The sequence below is a fragment of the Triticum aestivum genome, chromosome 7B, assembly GCF_018294505.1.
Source record: "Triticum aestivum cultivar Chinese Spring chromosome 7B, IWGSC CS RefSeq v2.1, whole genome shotgun sequence".
Lineage (NCBI taxonomy): Eukaryota > Viridiplantae > Streptophyta > Magnoliopsida > Poales > Poaceae > Triticum > Triticum aestivum.
This window is the reverse complement of record NC_057813.1, coordinates 586120936-586136292: the sequence shown is the minus strand read 5'-3', so window position 1 is coordinate 586136292 and position 15357 is coordinate 586120936. Positions and strand designations below refer to the sequence as shown.

The window sequence follows — 15357 nt, the reverse complement described above, 5'->3', positions numbered from 1 at the left end:
AGACACACCGGGCCGGGAATTGGCCCAACACTTAAATGGGTCGCTAAAAGGCCAAAACTCGGGTCCGACTACAAATGGCCCAACTCATTTATGGGCCGTCAACAGGCTGAAAGACACACCGGGACGGAAATTAGCCCAACACTTAAATGGGTCGCTAAAAGGCCGAAAGATATACATCCTGAAAATTGGCCCATCCCTTGAATGGGCCGTTAACAGGCCAAAATCACATTGGGCCAATATTGAGCCCAAATATATAGCGGGCTGTTAACGGGCTCGAACTAACGATGGGCTGCAATGGTGTCAAATCTTTAACAGACCATTAACGGGCCGAATTGGCACATCTCGTATGGGTCGTGGGCTTAAATGGACCTGACACAAGTAGGCCTTTTATGGGTCGGCCTGCTAATTTTTACTGGGTCGGCCTTTTTCACTGAAATGGGCCACTGTTGGGCCGTGAAACGTGTCGACCTATCATAGGCGCCTCCTGTCCAATGAGTGGATGACTTCTGTCCCAACGGTGAGGCAACACGTGGTTCCGTCGGCCAATGAGAATTTTACACATGAAAAATCGGCATTGGTCGTGGCTGTTAGCGGGTTATCGGATCCAAAACCGGACCCGATAGCTTAACGGCGTCCCGTTATGGTGGATGCCATGTGTCGGTGACCCTTGACGAAAGCACTTCTATGACACGTGATTTATCATCATGGAAGTGGACACTTCTGTGATGATAATTTTGATAATGTCATGGAACACTTCTACGACAGCACATGTATGACTATCTTGATTCTGTCATAAAATCGTCATGGATGTACATGCATGACAGAAAACGTGACCTACTGTGACAAACATTATCATCACGGAAGTGTATTTTTTTGTAGTGTTTGTTCGATCTATCAAAAACAACATATGAAATTTGTTCCAAAGTGATAGAAATCCAAGAAGGATATAATAAAAACTTTCACGAAGATCATTGGACAAAATAAACTTGATTCTTTGTAATAGTTTTAAGATATGATGATAATGATATGTGAGTTATGTTGATGAGTAATTATGCTTTAGTAAGAATAATGGTGTTAAGGTTTGTGATTCCCTATGCAAGCACAAAAGTCAATAATTATGCAATGAAATTATATCCTACTTGTGGTGCATTATTCAGTGTTAGTTATGCTTAATCCTTGCTTACGTGATTTTACGTTTCTTGGTTGGATGCTTCTCAATCTTTTTGCTAGCCTCCACTTGTACTAAGTAGGAATACTACTTGTGCATCCAAATCCTTAAAACCAGTTTTGCCATATGAGTCCACCATACCCACCTATATGCAGGATTTCCATGTCGTTCTAAGCAAATTTGTATGCGCCATCTCTAATTTCAAAATAAATTTCCTTTTTGTGTGCTTGTACCACTCATGAAGCGGCAGGGGGTGGCCAATATTTTCCATGCTAGATGTGTTATTCTCAAGATGAGTGTTTATTCTCTTGTCATTGCACGAGAGTATGACAAAGGTATTAGGGATGCCCAGTCCCTAAATGAAAGAAGAAATTTACTTTATGTTGTCAATTAATAAACTCCTTGGAAAGTGTTGGTATGACGGCACCTGTGGATACGGCTAGCCATGGAATGTGAAAGTATGGTATAAAAAGGAATAAACTTTATTTTCTATTTGGGAATCGCCTATGATATATCTAGCATGGAAAGTGTTGGGAATTAGTCGGCCATTTTCGTTGATGGGTAAACTATGCCTCTCAAAATGTTTTATCTCTTAATTTTTCCACTCTGAGCTCTGACACCTCTACAAATCCCCACTTCCCTCTACGAAGGGCCTTTCTATTTATGGTATGCAATTTTTAGTTCTATTTGAGTCTCCATCTTCTCTTATAAAGCATCAACTAAGGGGAACTATGATCGTACTTGAGCATTGGATGTAGCTAATATGCGAGTGTGTTTCATGAATGGGTCAATGATTGAGCATGATGGTCTAGGGGTAACTTGCTTTAGTGATGATATTTTAAAAGACAAGGTTGATTGTTGATATGCTTGAGTATTGAAATCTTCATGTCAAAACTAGACTTGCTTTGAACCATATAAAAGTCCATATGTCCATGCTACAAAAGAAAATAATATGTGATGAACATGTTAGGCAACATTCCACATCAAAAATTCTATTTTTATCATTTACCTACTTGAGTACAAGCAGGAATTAAGCTTGGGGATGCTGATACGTCTCCAACATATCTATAATTTTTATTGTTCCATGTTGTTATATTATCATTCTTGGATGTTTTACAATAATTTTATAGCAACTTTATATCATTTTTTTGGACTAACCTATTGACATAGTGCCTAGTGCTAGTTGTTGTTTTTTTCTTTGAAGAAAATCAATACCAAACGGAGTCCAAATGCAGCAAAACATTTTGGAGATTTTTTTGGGCCAGAAGACACAGGATGGGCCAAAGAAGTAGCAGAGGGGTGCCCCGAGGGGGGTACAACCCACCTGGGTGCGTCTGGGGGTCCAGGCACGCCCTGGTGGGTTGTGCCCACCTCGGTGGCCTCCCCCAGCGCATTTTTGCCCTATAAATACCTAAATATTCCAGAAACCGTAGGGGAGTCAACGAAAAACAATTCCAGCCGGCGCAAGTTCCAGAGCCATGAGATCCAACCTAGACACCATCACGAAGGGGTTCATCATCCTCATTGGTGCCTCTCCGATGATGCGTGAGTAGTTCATTGTAGACCTACGGGTCCGTAGGCAGTAGCTAGATGGATTTTTCTCTCTTTTTGATCCTCAATACAATGGTCTCTTGGAGATCTATTTGATGTAACTCTTTTTGCGGTGTGTTTGTTGGGCTCCGATGAAGTTTGAGTTTATGATTAGATCTATATTTTTATCCATGAAAGTTATTTGAGTTTTGATCTCCTATATGCATGATTACTTATAGCCTTGTATTTCTTCTTCGAATCATTCATTTAGTTAGGTTGACTAGATCAATTTTTCTTGCCATGGGAAGAGGTGCTTTGTGATGGGTTCAATCTTGCGGTGTTCTTTCCCAGTACAGAAGGGGTAGCAAGAAACGTATTGAACGTTGCCATTAAGTATAACAAGATGGGGTCTATTCCTACATGAATAGATCTTGTCTACATCATGTCATCGTTCTTATTGCATTACACTGTTTCTTCATGAACTTAATACACTAGATGTATGCTGGATAGCGGTCGATGTGTGGAGTAATAGTAGTAGATGCAGGCAGGAGTCGGTCTACTAATCTTGGACGTGATGCCTATATAATGATCATTGCCTGGATATCGTCATAATTATTTTAAGTTCTATCAATTGCCCAACAGTAATTTGTTTACCCACTGTATTCTATTTTCTCGAGAGAAGCCACTAGTGAAATCTACGGCCCCCGGGTCTATTTTCTCCTCATATATTTTAAGATCTATATTGCTATTTGCCTTTTTATTTATTTGCATATTTTATTTTTAGATCTATATTATCGAACACTCAAAACTACCTCGCTGAATTTTATTTTCCGTTATTCTATTTGCATCTACCAAATTATATCTTTACCAATCTTTTACCCGGGAGGGATTGACAACCCCTCTTACGCGCCGGGTTGCAAGTATTTGTTCTTTGTGTGCAGGTACCGTTTACATAGTGTTGCTTGGTTCTCCTACTGATTCGATAACCATGGTTTCGTCACTGAGGGAAATACCTACCATAGTTGTGCTGCATCATCCCTTCCTCTTCGGGGAAAAACTAACGCGGACACGAGCCATCAATAAACTGTTTGGATTAGATCAATGCGGCGGAAGTAGACCAGTCAGTGTAGATCATACTTGGAGTCCCTCGAACCATACATGAACGATCCCGCGAACCGCCCATGAACAATCCCTAGAAGGGAAGACCGAAAGCACGACCTCTCTACGGGTTGCAAGTGTACGGTCTTCACGATCCGGCAAGGCTTCGCCGTCTAGCGATAATCATCGCCTGAGAATTAGAGGGATGAGATTAAAACCACACTAGGCTTCTAATTATGAGGATTAGAGGATCTAGGTCTAGCTCTAATTGATCAACTAGGATCAGCTAGAACTAGAACTAGATAACTAAAGGAGGCTCCAAAACTTGTGTATTCAAAAGTGCCCAAGACATCTAGTATATATAGGTTGAAGGGGAGAGGAGGGAGTGCCACAAGGGGGGAAGGAACTCCCCCCTGCGCCGGCCAAGATGAGGGGGTCGCCCTCCAATTCGGCCTCCCCCCCCCCCCTTCCATGAGGCGAAGGGGGCACCACCTCTTTTGGGCCCAAGTAGCCTTCCACCACTTGGCCTTTTAAGGCCCGTTGATATTAAATTTAATATGAAAGATTCTTAACTGTTATGAGAGCCTTTTATTATTAATTTAACATCTCTGAAAACATTTTCCGCCTATATACTTTTATCTAATACCCGACATTGCCTGATAAACTCTGAAACCATTCCGATGACCCCGAAACGCTTCCGGTTCCATTCAAAACTATTTTGAATATTAATGAAACTATTTCATAAATATTTCCTAATTACTCCCATCCTACTAACACTCAGTAGATTGTGATTACCATAAGCTTGTGACCCTGTAGGTTTGGTAAAACATAGACAGGAACAGAACCCATTTCTTCAATGACCGATAGCGAAACCGTGGACATCCATATCAATCCTTATGAGTACATGAATTCCATTCAAGTGAAACTTTGGTTATCCTGTGTTATACCCTTTGCTTCGCGACACTTTACAAAGCCCGAGGTGAGATATATTGGTATCCTATTGAGTCATACACATGCTCACTATACCGGTCTCCTCGTTACCGGTTTTGTTCTTCTTTCTTGTTGACATGTCCCGGCATCCCCGTGACATAGTCACCTGTGTCTGGCCAAATGATGATGGATGTCTTTGCACCGTGAGGGCCCTAAGAATATCTCACCATCATTGGAGGAGCAAATTCTACCCTCAACCTATCTAGTCCCTTGTCAAACTTTCCGATGAACCTGTAAGTTGTCATTATGATCACCGTGTTATACATGACGCTTGAGAAAACCCCAAAGTTCATCATACGGTAAGAAGAGACTATGATACTCTCATGGTCTAACGAACTAAATCAAACGTTAACACTACATGTTATATCAATTGACTTCAGACGATATTATCTCAAAGCATAACAAACAAGTTTGGTTTGATTCAATATGATCGTTTTTCTAACGCCATACTCTCGATATTGTTTTAGAACCATTATAACACTTAATAATATCCTAAGATCATGAATAACAACAACACCTGAGCTAGTCTTAGAGGCGAGACTAGGAATGTTATTTTACCATTTATTGTTTCACACGTGCATATGAGTTTTCCACTGAATAACACATTCCAAGATCATAGCATTATAGCATAGAATATGAACTCTTAATTATGAATATAGAAATATAATAATACAATAGTATTGCCTCCAAGGCATATATTTCCAACAGGACTGGCATGAATGCGGTGCCCACAGCGGAGCGGACGTGCTGGAAAGGGTTTTGGATGGGGACGAGCGAGCGGATACATATGTGACACGAGTCCGAATGCCCGCAAACCCCCCTTGATTTGGTGCCGGTTAGCGGGATTTCAGACTCTCAGTGCGTCCATGGGCGTTTGCGGCACAACATTGGGTGGCAAAAAACTTCTTAACACTGTAGTCCTGATTTTTAGGGGCAATTTGCGGTATAGCGTTGAGAGATTCCCTAAGAGCATCTACAACCGAAGCCCTCATATCGTTCCTTAAAGTCTGGGCGGTCTGCCCAGTCACTGCACGGACAACAATTGTCACCCAACCAATCTGCTCATAGCTAGCCCAAACGTCCAGGCTGACCGACACCCCCCGTACCCAGCCCATATCTCCCATATCTGGGCAGATATGGGGCAAACCGGGTGCGCCTAGACGCCGCTGCCACATTGGACCACCCCATGCTGACCCCCGCCATCCCCACCCCTGTCCCCACAAATACCCGACCACGACCAAACCCTAATCACTTCTCTCGACCACTCTGCTCCACTGCCCATCTCCTCCCCTTCCTCCTCCCTCCACCTTGGTTCGCAACGAATCCAACTCATCGACTGGGCGACGCTCGTCAAGGATGACTCCACCTCATCCACTCCGGACGACGAGGAGCTCGTCCCACGTTGCCCTTTGCCGGTCGCAGATGGGAATGGGCGGGAGCTCCTCCTTCGTGGCATCCCCAATGGCCTAGAAGGGCACCTGCAGCTCTACACCAGCCCATGGCCACACGTCGTGGTCCGTCCCTTCCCTTGTTAGGCGGTAGGGTGACCCGTGGCACCCGTCACCACCATCCCCTGCTCCTCCCGGGTGGTGTTGGCTGCTCGCGCCCACACCACCGAGCCCGAGACCATAGCTGCCAGAATTTGAGGTGCGCGTGTATCGCCGTGCAAGGTAGATGGCGGCGCAGGCCGCCTCCATCCGACCTAGTTGCGGGTCCTACAAATCCATGCCGAAGGCGCTTCTCCCGCCGCAGATGGCCACGAGATCGTCATCAACGCTATATGCCTCTCCTTCACTTGGGCGAAGAAGGACACCTGCCGCCGGCCCCATAAAATGTAACGTCCCTCAGCATCGGGCTCAAGGAGTCCAGGCGGCTCGCGAGGTAGAAGGCAACCGCTACGGAGAAAGTCGCCCGTCGTATGATCGGGATCATTTCCTCCTCCTCCGCCGCCGGCGGAACCACATACGACGGTGACGACTCTCCTCTGGTTACCGAGGACTACAACCGCCGCTCCGGAGGGGAAGCGGTCGACGAGGAAGTGGTAAAGTCCGACGGTCCTTTTTGTTTATTTACTTAATCTAGCTTCTTGTTTTAGTTAAGTGGGTGAACTTGTCATTTTGGGTTGAATTGTGCAATACTTTAATCCCCAATCTATGTATGGACATGCTATGTGTTGCATGATTTGTATGAATTCGGGCCAGATATTTGAGAAACACGGTTGCGGACGTGGAGAAATGGGGGAGGGGGTTGATTGGTCACTTTCTGCGGAGACCACCACGGATGTGTAGGGTGTATAAGTTAGACAATTGTGGTTGTGGATGCTCTACACCCCGATAAAATGGAGGGCTCTGGTTGGTTGAGGTTGTAGGCAGCATGTGGAATAAAAGTGTCAGCCAACTTGGCCCACCTGCCAGTTCCGCATGTGATTTTTCTCCTGATTTCTCTTGTACGCACTGTATCAAAACAATTGTCGCTGCTGTGGTGGGCCTCACCTGCCCCCGAGTGCATAGAGGCATTTCTCCGACCACAAGGCATCTTTATCTTTATCCCGTTTCAGCAGGGCAGGATGCTACGGCCAGCGGCAGCCGCCGTTTACCCGTCATCCTACTACGCCCCACCGCCGCGATTCCCAGCGCTTCTGGCCGGACGACGCTCCGCCGCCATAGCCGTCCGGTGCGTGAACCGCGACACGCCCGATACCTCGAAGGCGAAGCTGAAGGTCGGCTCGCCGATCGTCATCACCGAGGAGCCGCCCATGCTCAAGACCGCCGCGTCGGTGCCGTCGCTCCGGCAGAACGCCGGCCGCGTCAAGCCCGGCGACGTCGGGAGGTAGCGCTCCTATACCCTATACAAGCACTTTGAATGTATATGCGATGTCTCTTATGCCTGACATCCCCGCGGCGTTGCGCAGGATAATGTCGCGGAAGCCGAAGGACGTCTGGGCCGTGCGGCTCGCTGTCGGCACGTACCTGCTGGACGGAAAGCACTTCAAGCCCCTGGAGGTCGTCGAGGACGAAGGCGGTGAAGATCAACCCCAAGATGAATGAGCATCAGATCCAGCAACAAACAGCAAAAAATTCTTAGTACATGTTAGTATGCTGCACAAACTGCAATGAGTGAATTCAGGATTCAGGAACAAGGATGCAGATTTTGGTTTCGCATTCGCCACTTTCACCGATAAAATAGCTGGAGCACGCGAAGCACAAACGAATTAGCAGCAGCCTCCAGGGGCTTTGTCTGGTTGAACATGGGTGCAGCCACGGAAGAGTGTGAATCGGTCATAGAACTACACAGATTGCACACACGGAAAAACAGTTATTTATATTTATATATATTCTGCTGGGATCTTGGGTTTCCGGTCGTGCTCAAGGGTTGCTTCTTCCATGGCTGTTTAATCCCGACAACGATGCTAACCACTTTCTCGAGTTCTTCTGCAGCTTCTTTGCCTTCTGGAGAGCACCCAGACCTTGCCGTATGTGGTGGGTAGCATTTGAAACCTTGGAAAAACATGATGGCATGACAGTGCAAATGTTAACAACATTTCGTTAGCTTGCTTCATAAAAATCGGTTAGGTCCATTTAGAACAAGCTGTTCCCAGAAGTCTGTCTTACATGTGTCGCTGTGGTTGATCATGTCTCCTTTAGCCTCAACCAATACTGCCATATCCAGGAATATCTACAAGGCAAAACCGAGGAAATGGGGTACAGTACGAGATATTACACCCCTGCCATTCACATATGCATGGTGTGAACTATAAAATTGTATAAGAGCTTATGCAAATGAAAGGTAACCTGCTGCAACTCCAGAAGCTTGCTCTCTAGATCTCCTACAGCATCATGCCGCTCCTGTATCTCAGCGGCAGTATCCAATATCTGGAAGATGGAAGATTATCCTGATGAGATTTTTATGCAAGTGTCCAAATAATGACCAAGTTATAACTCATATACCTGGCCTCTCCCATGCTGTTGAACCGCATCTCTGAAAATTTGCTCGCTTCGTCCTGTCTCGATTAAATCGTCAATTGTCTTCAGGTTCCAAAGTAACAAAGGAGGCACACTGTAAGATAGACAATAGAAAAAAAAACATGGCAAATCAAAGCACAAATTTTATCATAGAAAAAAAAAACTTGCAACTATACCTCTTGATTAGGGCGATTACCAGTTACAGTAAATACACTTCTATCAACAACTTCCTGGTACTCCTGCCGGATTGATTCTCTCAATACCTGCATTAGAGGGTAACAACACCGTATCATTCACATAGTTGCAAGATTGCATTATATACTCTATCTTCAGAGACATCAGGCTTATAGCATACTATCAATCTACCATAATGGCCAAGAAACACTCTTCTAAAGTAAATGAAAGCCGAAAGGAGGACAATTTGCAAAACATAGTTCAGTAGTATCTTTCTTTTACTTTTTATAACATAGAAGCATCAATGAAGCCACTTCCACTGCTTATGAAGAGCTAGATGTTCAGAATTCATATAGCTGGATCCTGGATGTCAGGATGGCTCATAGGCATGGGAAAGCAGAGTGGTTTCTTCACGTTGCTCTATGAGGTTGGGCATATCCCCAGTAGTAAATAGAAACATGGGCCGGTTTTAACCTTTTGTGTGTTTCTAAAGATTATTAGGCATTAGAGAGAACATTTCTATACCTATATATACCAATAAAACAAGGTGCGTTTCGCCGATTTTTTCATCCGTTCATCGCTGAAAAAAAGAATTCTACCCGAGGCGGTACTAAATTCTTATGTGTTTGTCTGCTAGAAAAAGAATTTTCGGTCGTGGGCCGCGCGTTTTGGCCGAGCAAAGCCAGCCCACTTACTTTTCAGCCCAGGCAGCTGCGAAAATTCTATTTCCCACACTGGGCAACAAATAGTCAGAGTTTCGCACAAGACAACCAATAATGGGCTGGCCCATTTTTTCTGTGTTTTACTTCTATTTTTATTCTCCTTTACTTATCTCTTTTTTCCCTTCCAAGTTTATTTTTCTTTTAGAATTTAGTTTATAAATTAAAAATTCTCATAACCGTTAGGAATAAAAAAATTGGAAAATGTTCAGGGTTCCAATTTTATTTTCCTATTTTGAAAAATATTCGGAACTTGCAAAAAGTTTCCCATTTTTTCAAAAAAATATATTGTTTTCCAAAATTGTTCAAGATTTCTAAAATGAAAATGGCATTTGAAAATGTTCCAAATTCGAAAAATATTCCTTTTTAGTGAAATTTTCAAAATTAAAAATATTATTTGTGTATAAAGGAAGCACATTTTCTAAAAATCATATGAATTTTCAACACATTTTCCCATTTAAAAAAATGTTCACAAATTCATATAATGTTCATGTTTTTATAAAAAAGTCCGTGTTTTCAGAAAATATTTGTGCATTTTAAAAGATGTTCCCTTTCATATTTTGTTCGCGTTTTTTTTGAAGTGTACATAATTTTCGAAAAACTGTTCAGGATTTAAAAAATTGTTCATGTTTCCTAGAATATTCAGAAGCTTCATATCTTAAAATCCCCTCGACTGAAAGGATGAGTAGATTGAATAACTCATGGGCCTTCTCTGGCGTACGATGTCGTAACAATTAAATGCCTTTTATCAATGTTGGCAGCGGAGGGCCTTTCGTGCCTACTAAAATCAGAAAACCAGTCATCCTAGCTTGGCGGCATTAAGGTGGCACCATCGGCTCCATCGGTGAACCACCTTTTATGCGCGGATGATAGACTGCTGTTTTTCAGAGCAAGTGTTAATGGAGCGGAGGAGGCATCAAACCTGTTGGAGTCATATTGTATGGCATCGGGTCAGAGAATAAATAGAGACAAATCATCCATCTTTTTCAGCAAAGGGACTCCGGATATAGTTCGAGATGCAGTAAAGGGCTTCCTGAATGTCCCTAATGAATCACTGAGTGATAGATACTTAGGGCCCGTTCGGAAGCAGTCCACGAGCTGGCTTCCGAAAATCGCTCCGAGAAGCCGCACCGAACGAGTCCACTTCGAGAATCTGGCTCCGCGGAGACGAGGATTCGGCAGTGCAAAAATCACGGAGACGAGAAGCTGCCCAGGCCCAGCTTCACAAATATCAGAAGTGGGAGTTGCTCAAAATTACGGTAGCAATGCCACCCCGAAGTAAACTACTCGAATCGTTTTCCTCGACGTCTCCTCTGCTCTCGCACCTCAGCTCGTACTCTGCTCGTACAGAAACGAACGGGGCGACCTCCTCTGCTGTCGCAGCCCTAGCCGCCGCCCCGTCGCCGGTCGGCCGCCGCGCCGCCGTCCGCCGCCGCTCCTCGGATCTACAGCCCGCCCCGCAAGTCTCCGTCCATCGACGCTCGCAGCAGCCGCCCAAAGTCCCCGTGGTGTTGTCTCCCCATCTGCCGCCACTCCCTCCGTTGGTCGCCGCCGGCAGCCGCACGAAGTAGAGGTCCCGACGGGCCTGGCCGCAAGATCCACGGTACAGAAGCCATTCCCCCAGGTCAAGGTGAGCAGCCACCTCCCCCCTCTTGTAGTACTCTGATTCAGCCTAGTTCATGCGCTGTGTGTGGACAGCCCCAATTTCCTGTGATATGAACCTGATGTGTGGACTTTTTGCGTATATATGTGTAGTGCAGTCTGTAGTGATATGAATTGATTTCAGATAAAATCAATAATTTCCTTATGTTGGTAGTACATGTTCATGCTGGTACAGTTTATTTTCCATATATTTGGGGACATGATTATATACTGATGGATGATGATTGTTTGCTACATATTCGTGCTGCTACTGATTGTTTGTGAGATGTTAGTGATTGTTTCCCAGAAAATTGGACACATGATTTATACTAATGGACACTGATTGTTGCTACATGTTCATGATGCTACTGATTTTGGTATCTATTTGTGAGATGGCACTGATTGTTTGGCATATATTTTCGAGGAAATGTGTATCCGTAAAGTAACATCATTTTTGTATAGAAATGTCGTCAACTGGGTCTGCCGAATGGACCGATGAGAATACTCGGATTATCGTGGAGTTGTTTGTGAAACAAGTGAAGGCTGGAAACATGCCAAACACTCATTTGACACCCAGTGCATATGATGAGGTGGGAAAGGAGTTCTTGATGAGAACTGGGCTTCAGTACACACCAAAGCAAGTGAGGAACAAATGGACCAAGTTAAAACATGAGTACAACACATTCAAGAAGCTCAAGTAGCGCGAGACTGGAGGGGGTTGGGACTTTGAGAAAAACACTGTTAAACAAGATAATGAGTGGTGGAAAAAGGCGAGAGTTGTAAGTTCGCATGCTTATGTTTCTCAGAAAATAAAATCTGAACTTGTCATGCTTTATGTACTAATGTCTCTCTTTCATACAATAGGACCTTCCAGGTTGTGGCAAGTTCAAGAAGCATGGACTCCGTAACGAAGAAGGCTTGCGCGTCTTGTTTGAGGATATCAGTGTTGATGGCACTGACCATTGGAACCCCGCATCTGGTCTGCCTCCCCCCTCTAGTTCGGCATTGAAAACAGCCTTGAATGTTGACGAAATCACCGATCTTGATTTGGAGGATGATAGTGAAGAGCAACCTTCTCCGACAGTAGCTAGTTCATCTAAAGTGAGGCTTGGGGTCACGATTCCAGAGAAGAACAAGAAATCGAAGACTTCACAAGTGATGCAAGAGGAGATTAGAAAGATTAGTTCTATTGCCCAAGCTTCACACACATCGTTTCAGTCTTTTCTACAGAAAGATGAGACCATTTCTGTTGCCTCTACCATGGATTTAGTTCGTGCTTGTGGTGCAACAGACGACACTGATGAGCATTTCATTGCTAATGAGCTCTTTCTGAAGAGAGAGCAAAGAGAGATGTTCTTGCACATGACATCCGACTCTCGAAAGGGTTGGTTGCGTAGGAGGTTTGACCTAAAGTATGGGAACTAGTTTGTTCTATCTTATCTTAGCTATGGGAACAATATTTATGCGTATGTTGGTGAACCTATTATTATCTTGTGCTATCGGTACAATATTTATGCCTATGTTGGCGAACCTATTATTATCTTGTGCTATCGGTACAATATTTATGCCTATGTTGGCGAACCTATTATTATCTTGTGCTCGGAACAATATTTATGCTTATGTTGGTGAACCTATTATTATCTTGTCGGTGAACATATTTATTCTTATGTTGGTGAACATATTGTTTTGCTTGATGCTAACTATTGTTTGATATGGCAGATGTCATCGGATAGTGATAGTGAGGATGACAATAGTTATGAAACAATGAGGAATTTGGTTATGCATCAACAACATAATATGAACATGCTTTGTTCAGGTGCAGCAGTCATATTTGGCAAGTATTGTGAAAGTTGGGTGATGAAGGCTGAACCTCGGAAATCTATTTTGAGTGGATTTGGATGGCTTCAAGAGACTATTGCCACACCGGGAGAGACCTACACAATGTTGAGAATGACGGCAAGTGTGTTCTTTGATCTTCATGACTTGTTGGTACGTAACTATGGTCTAAAAGAAACAACCTTTGTTAGCACTTATGAGTCTCTTGCTATGTTCTTGTGGACATTGGGAGGTTGTGAATCAAATAGAAGAACTCAAAATCGCTTCAAACATTCAGCGGATACTATCCATCGTAAATTCCATGAGGTTCTACAATGTGTAGTGAACATGGCATCTCACTACCTTAAGCCACAAGACCCAAACTTCCACATTGTGCATGATCTAATTAAAAAGGATAGGAGGGCTTATCCTCATCTCAAAGATTGCATTGGTGCAATTGATGGGACTCATATAAGAGCTTCTATTCCCGATGGGCCACCAAAAGTTAGGTACATTGGGAGGACGGGCATGACAACTCAGAATGTGATGGCGGTATGTGACTTCGATATGCACTTCACTTATGCTTCAATTGGGCAACCTGGTTCTATGCATGATACAAATGTATTATACCATGCAATTGAGAAGGACAGGCCCACCTTCCCCCATCCTCCAAAAGGTGAGCATTTCTTTTCATTACAAGTTTACACATGATGTTCTCTATCCTCCAACTAACATGTATGTGTGTTGTCAATTTAGGCAAGTATTACCTTGTAGATGCCGGGTATCCTAATAGAGATGGATATCTAGCACCATACAAAGGAGAACGGTATCATGTCCCTGACTTCCAAAGAGGTTCACCTCCAAACACTCCTAAGGAGAAGTTCAACAAGATTCACTCTTCCAAACGCAATTGCATAGAGAGAACCTTTGGAGTGTGGAAAATGAAATGGCAAATTCTCCTCAAGATGCCAAACTACTCGTTCCAAACACAGATGAAGATTGTTGCAGCTACTATGACATTGCACAACTATGTTCGCCTCCATGACAAAGACGATCTCCACTTTATTCGATGTGAAAGAGATCCGGATTATGTGCCAACAATTCCGGATAGATATAAGAAGTATGTTATTCCTCCGAGTGCATCGGATGCTTCAACTTCAGAGGCAAGTGCTCCTGACATGGATAGGTTTAGGAATGAACTAGCCATGGCCGTTGCTCTTGGTTGGTGAAGTCATGCTTCTGGTCCATACTATTTGTTCCCTGTTTGATTTGCAAACATATGCAAATTTGATGCAGCTTTTATGGTACTGCATATGTCAAACCTTGTGGTTCTTCATCTTAACTTGAGGGAATTCAAAACTCTACATGTTCAGTACATTTTTTTGCATTTGTGCTAGCTAAAACTGCTCTCTGTACAACCAAAACTGCTCTCTGTACAGCCAAAACTGCTCTTGATACATCGAAATATCTCTCTGTACAGCCAAAATCGAAGGAATCTGTACAGACAAAAAAAAGAACCTACTTCTAATCTGGCCTGCATCGCACATGTGAGCCCAGCCGGCTTTCACTACTGAAATGGGCTTTACACCTGTCCACCTGAATGGGCTTGATCCTACCTTACTAGGCTGCCAGCCCATGCATACGCAGCTGCTCCCCACTGCTGCACCGAACACTCGCTGGCTCCACGAGAATCCAGCTAGCGCCAGCTTCACGAGAAGTTGGCTCGTTTCGGAAGCCAGCGAGCTTCCGAATGGGGCCTTAGGAATGCCAACTGATGTGGGGCATTCCAAGAATGGCACTTTCAAATATTTAAGTGATCGTGTGTGGGACAAGGTCAAGGGATGGATGAGCAAATGTTTATCAGAGGGAGGAAAAGAGGTTCTCATCAAATCAGTAGCCCAAGCTATCCCAGTATTCCATGTCATGTTTTAAACTGCCGAGAGGATTATGTGATCGTATAAAGTCTATTATCCGGAAATTTTGGTGGGGATGCAACCAGGGACAAAGGAAGCCTGCTTGGGTCTCCTGGGATGTAATGATGAGACCAAAACACTTGGGAGGCTTGGGATTCAGAGACTTGGAGCTGTTTAACTTAGCTCTGCTGGCTCGTCAGGCATGGAGGCTGTTCATGGAACCGTCCACGTTGAGTGCCAGAATTCTCAAGGCAAGTTACTTTCCGGACTGCTCTTTGCAAGATGCTCAACTTGGAGCTCGCCCCTCTCAGATTTGGCGAGCAATACTTGAGGGGAGAGATGTAATG

The 15357-nt window shown here is 44.1% G+C and overlaps 2 protein-coding genes across 2 annotated transcripts; both read left to right on the top strand.

Moving 5' to 3' along the window:
- The first annotated feature begins 7305 nt into the window (after positions 1–7305).
- LOC123159433 (uncharacterized) lies at positions 7306–8142 on the top strand. Its single transcript, XM_044577268.1, has 2 exons — positions 7306–7615; positions 7698–8142. Exons 1-2 carry the CDS (start codon positions 7353–7355, stop codon positions 7831–7833), a joined length of 399 nt encoding a protein of 132 aa, XP_044433203.1. The 5' UTR covers positions 7306–7352; the 3' UTR covers positions 7834–8142.
- A 3604-nt stretch (positions 8143–11746) lies between these two features.
- Positions 11747–12899, top strand: LOC123158206 (uncharacterized). Its single transcript, XM_044576287.1, has 2 exons — positions 11747–11923; positions 12147–12899. Exons 1-2 carry the CDS (start codon positions 11747–11749, stop codon positions 12705–12707), a joined length of 738 nt encoding a protein of 245 aa, XP_044432222.1. The 3' UTR covers positions 12708–12899.
- Positions 12900–15357: the final 2458 nt, after the last annotated feature.

What these genes read in the sequence shown, in the direction of transcription:
- LOC123159433 (XM_044577268.1), top strand. Translation starts at nt 7,353, where the DNA reads ATGCTACGGCCAGCGGCAGCCGCCGTTTACCCGTCATCCTACTACGCC. An exon ending in AAGCCCGGCGACGTCGGGAG is followed by an intron (nt 7,616 to 7,697) that starts GTAGCGCTCCTA and finishes GGCGTTGCGCAG; the next exon opens with GATAATGTCGCGGAAGCCGA.
- LOC123158206 (XM_044576287.1), top strand. Translation starts at nt 11,747, where the DNA reads ATGTCGTCAACTGGGTCTGCCGAATGGACCGATGAGAATACTCGGATT. An exon ending in TTCAGTACACACCAAAGCAA is followed by an intron (nt 11,924 to 12,146) that starts GTGAGGAACAAA and finishes TTCATACAATAG; the next exon opens with GACCTTCCAGGTTGTGGCAA.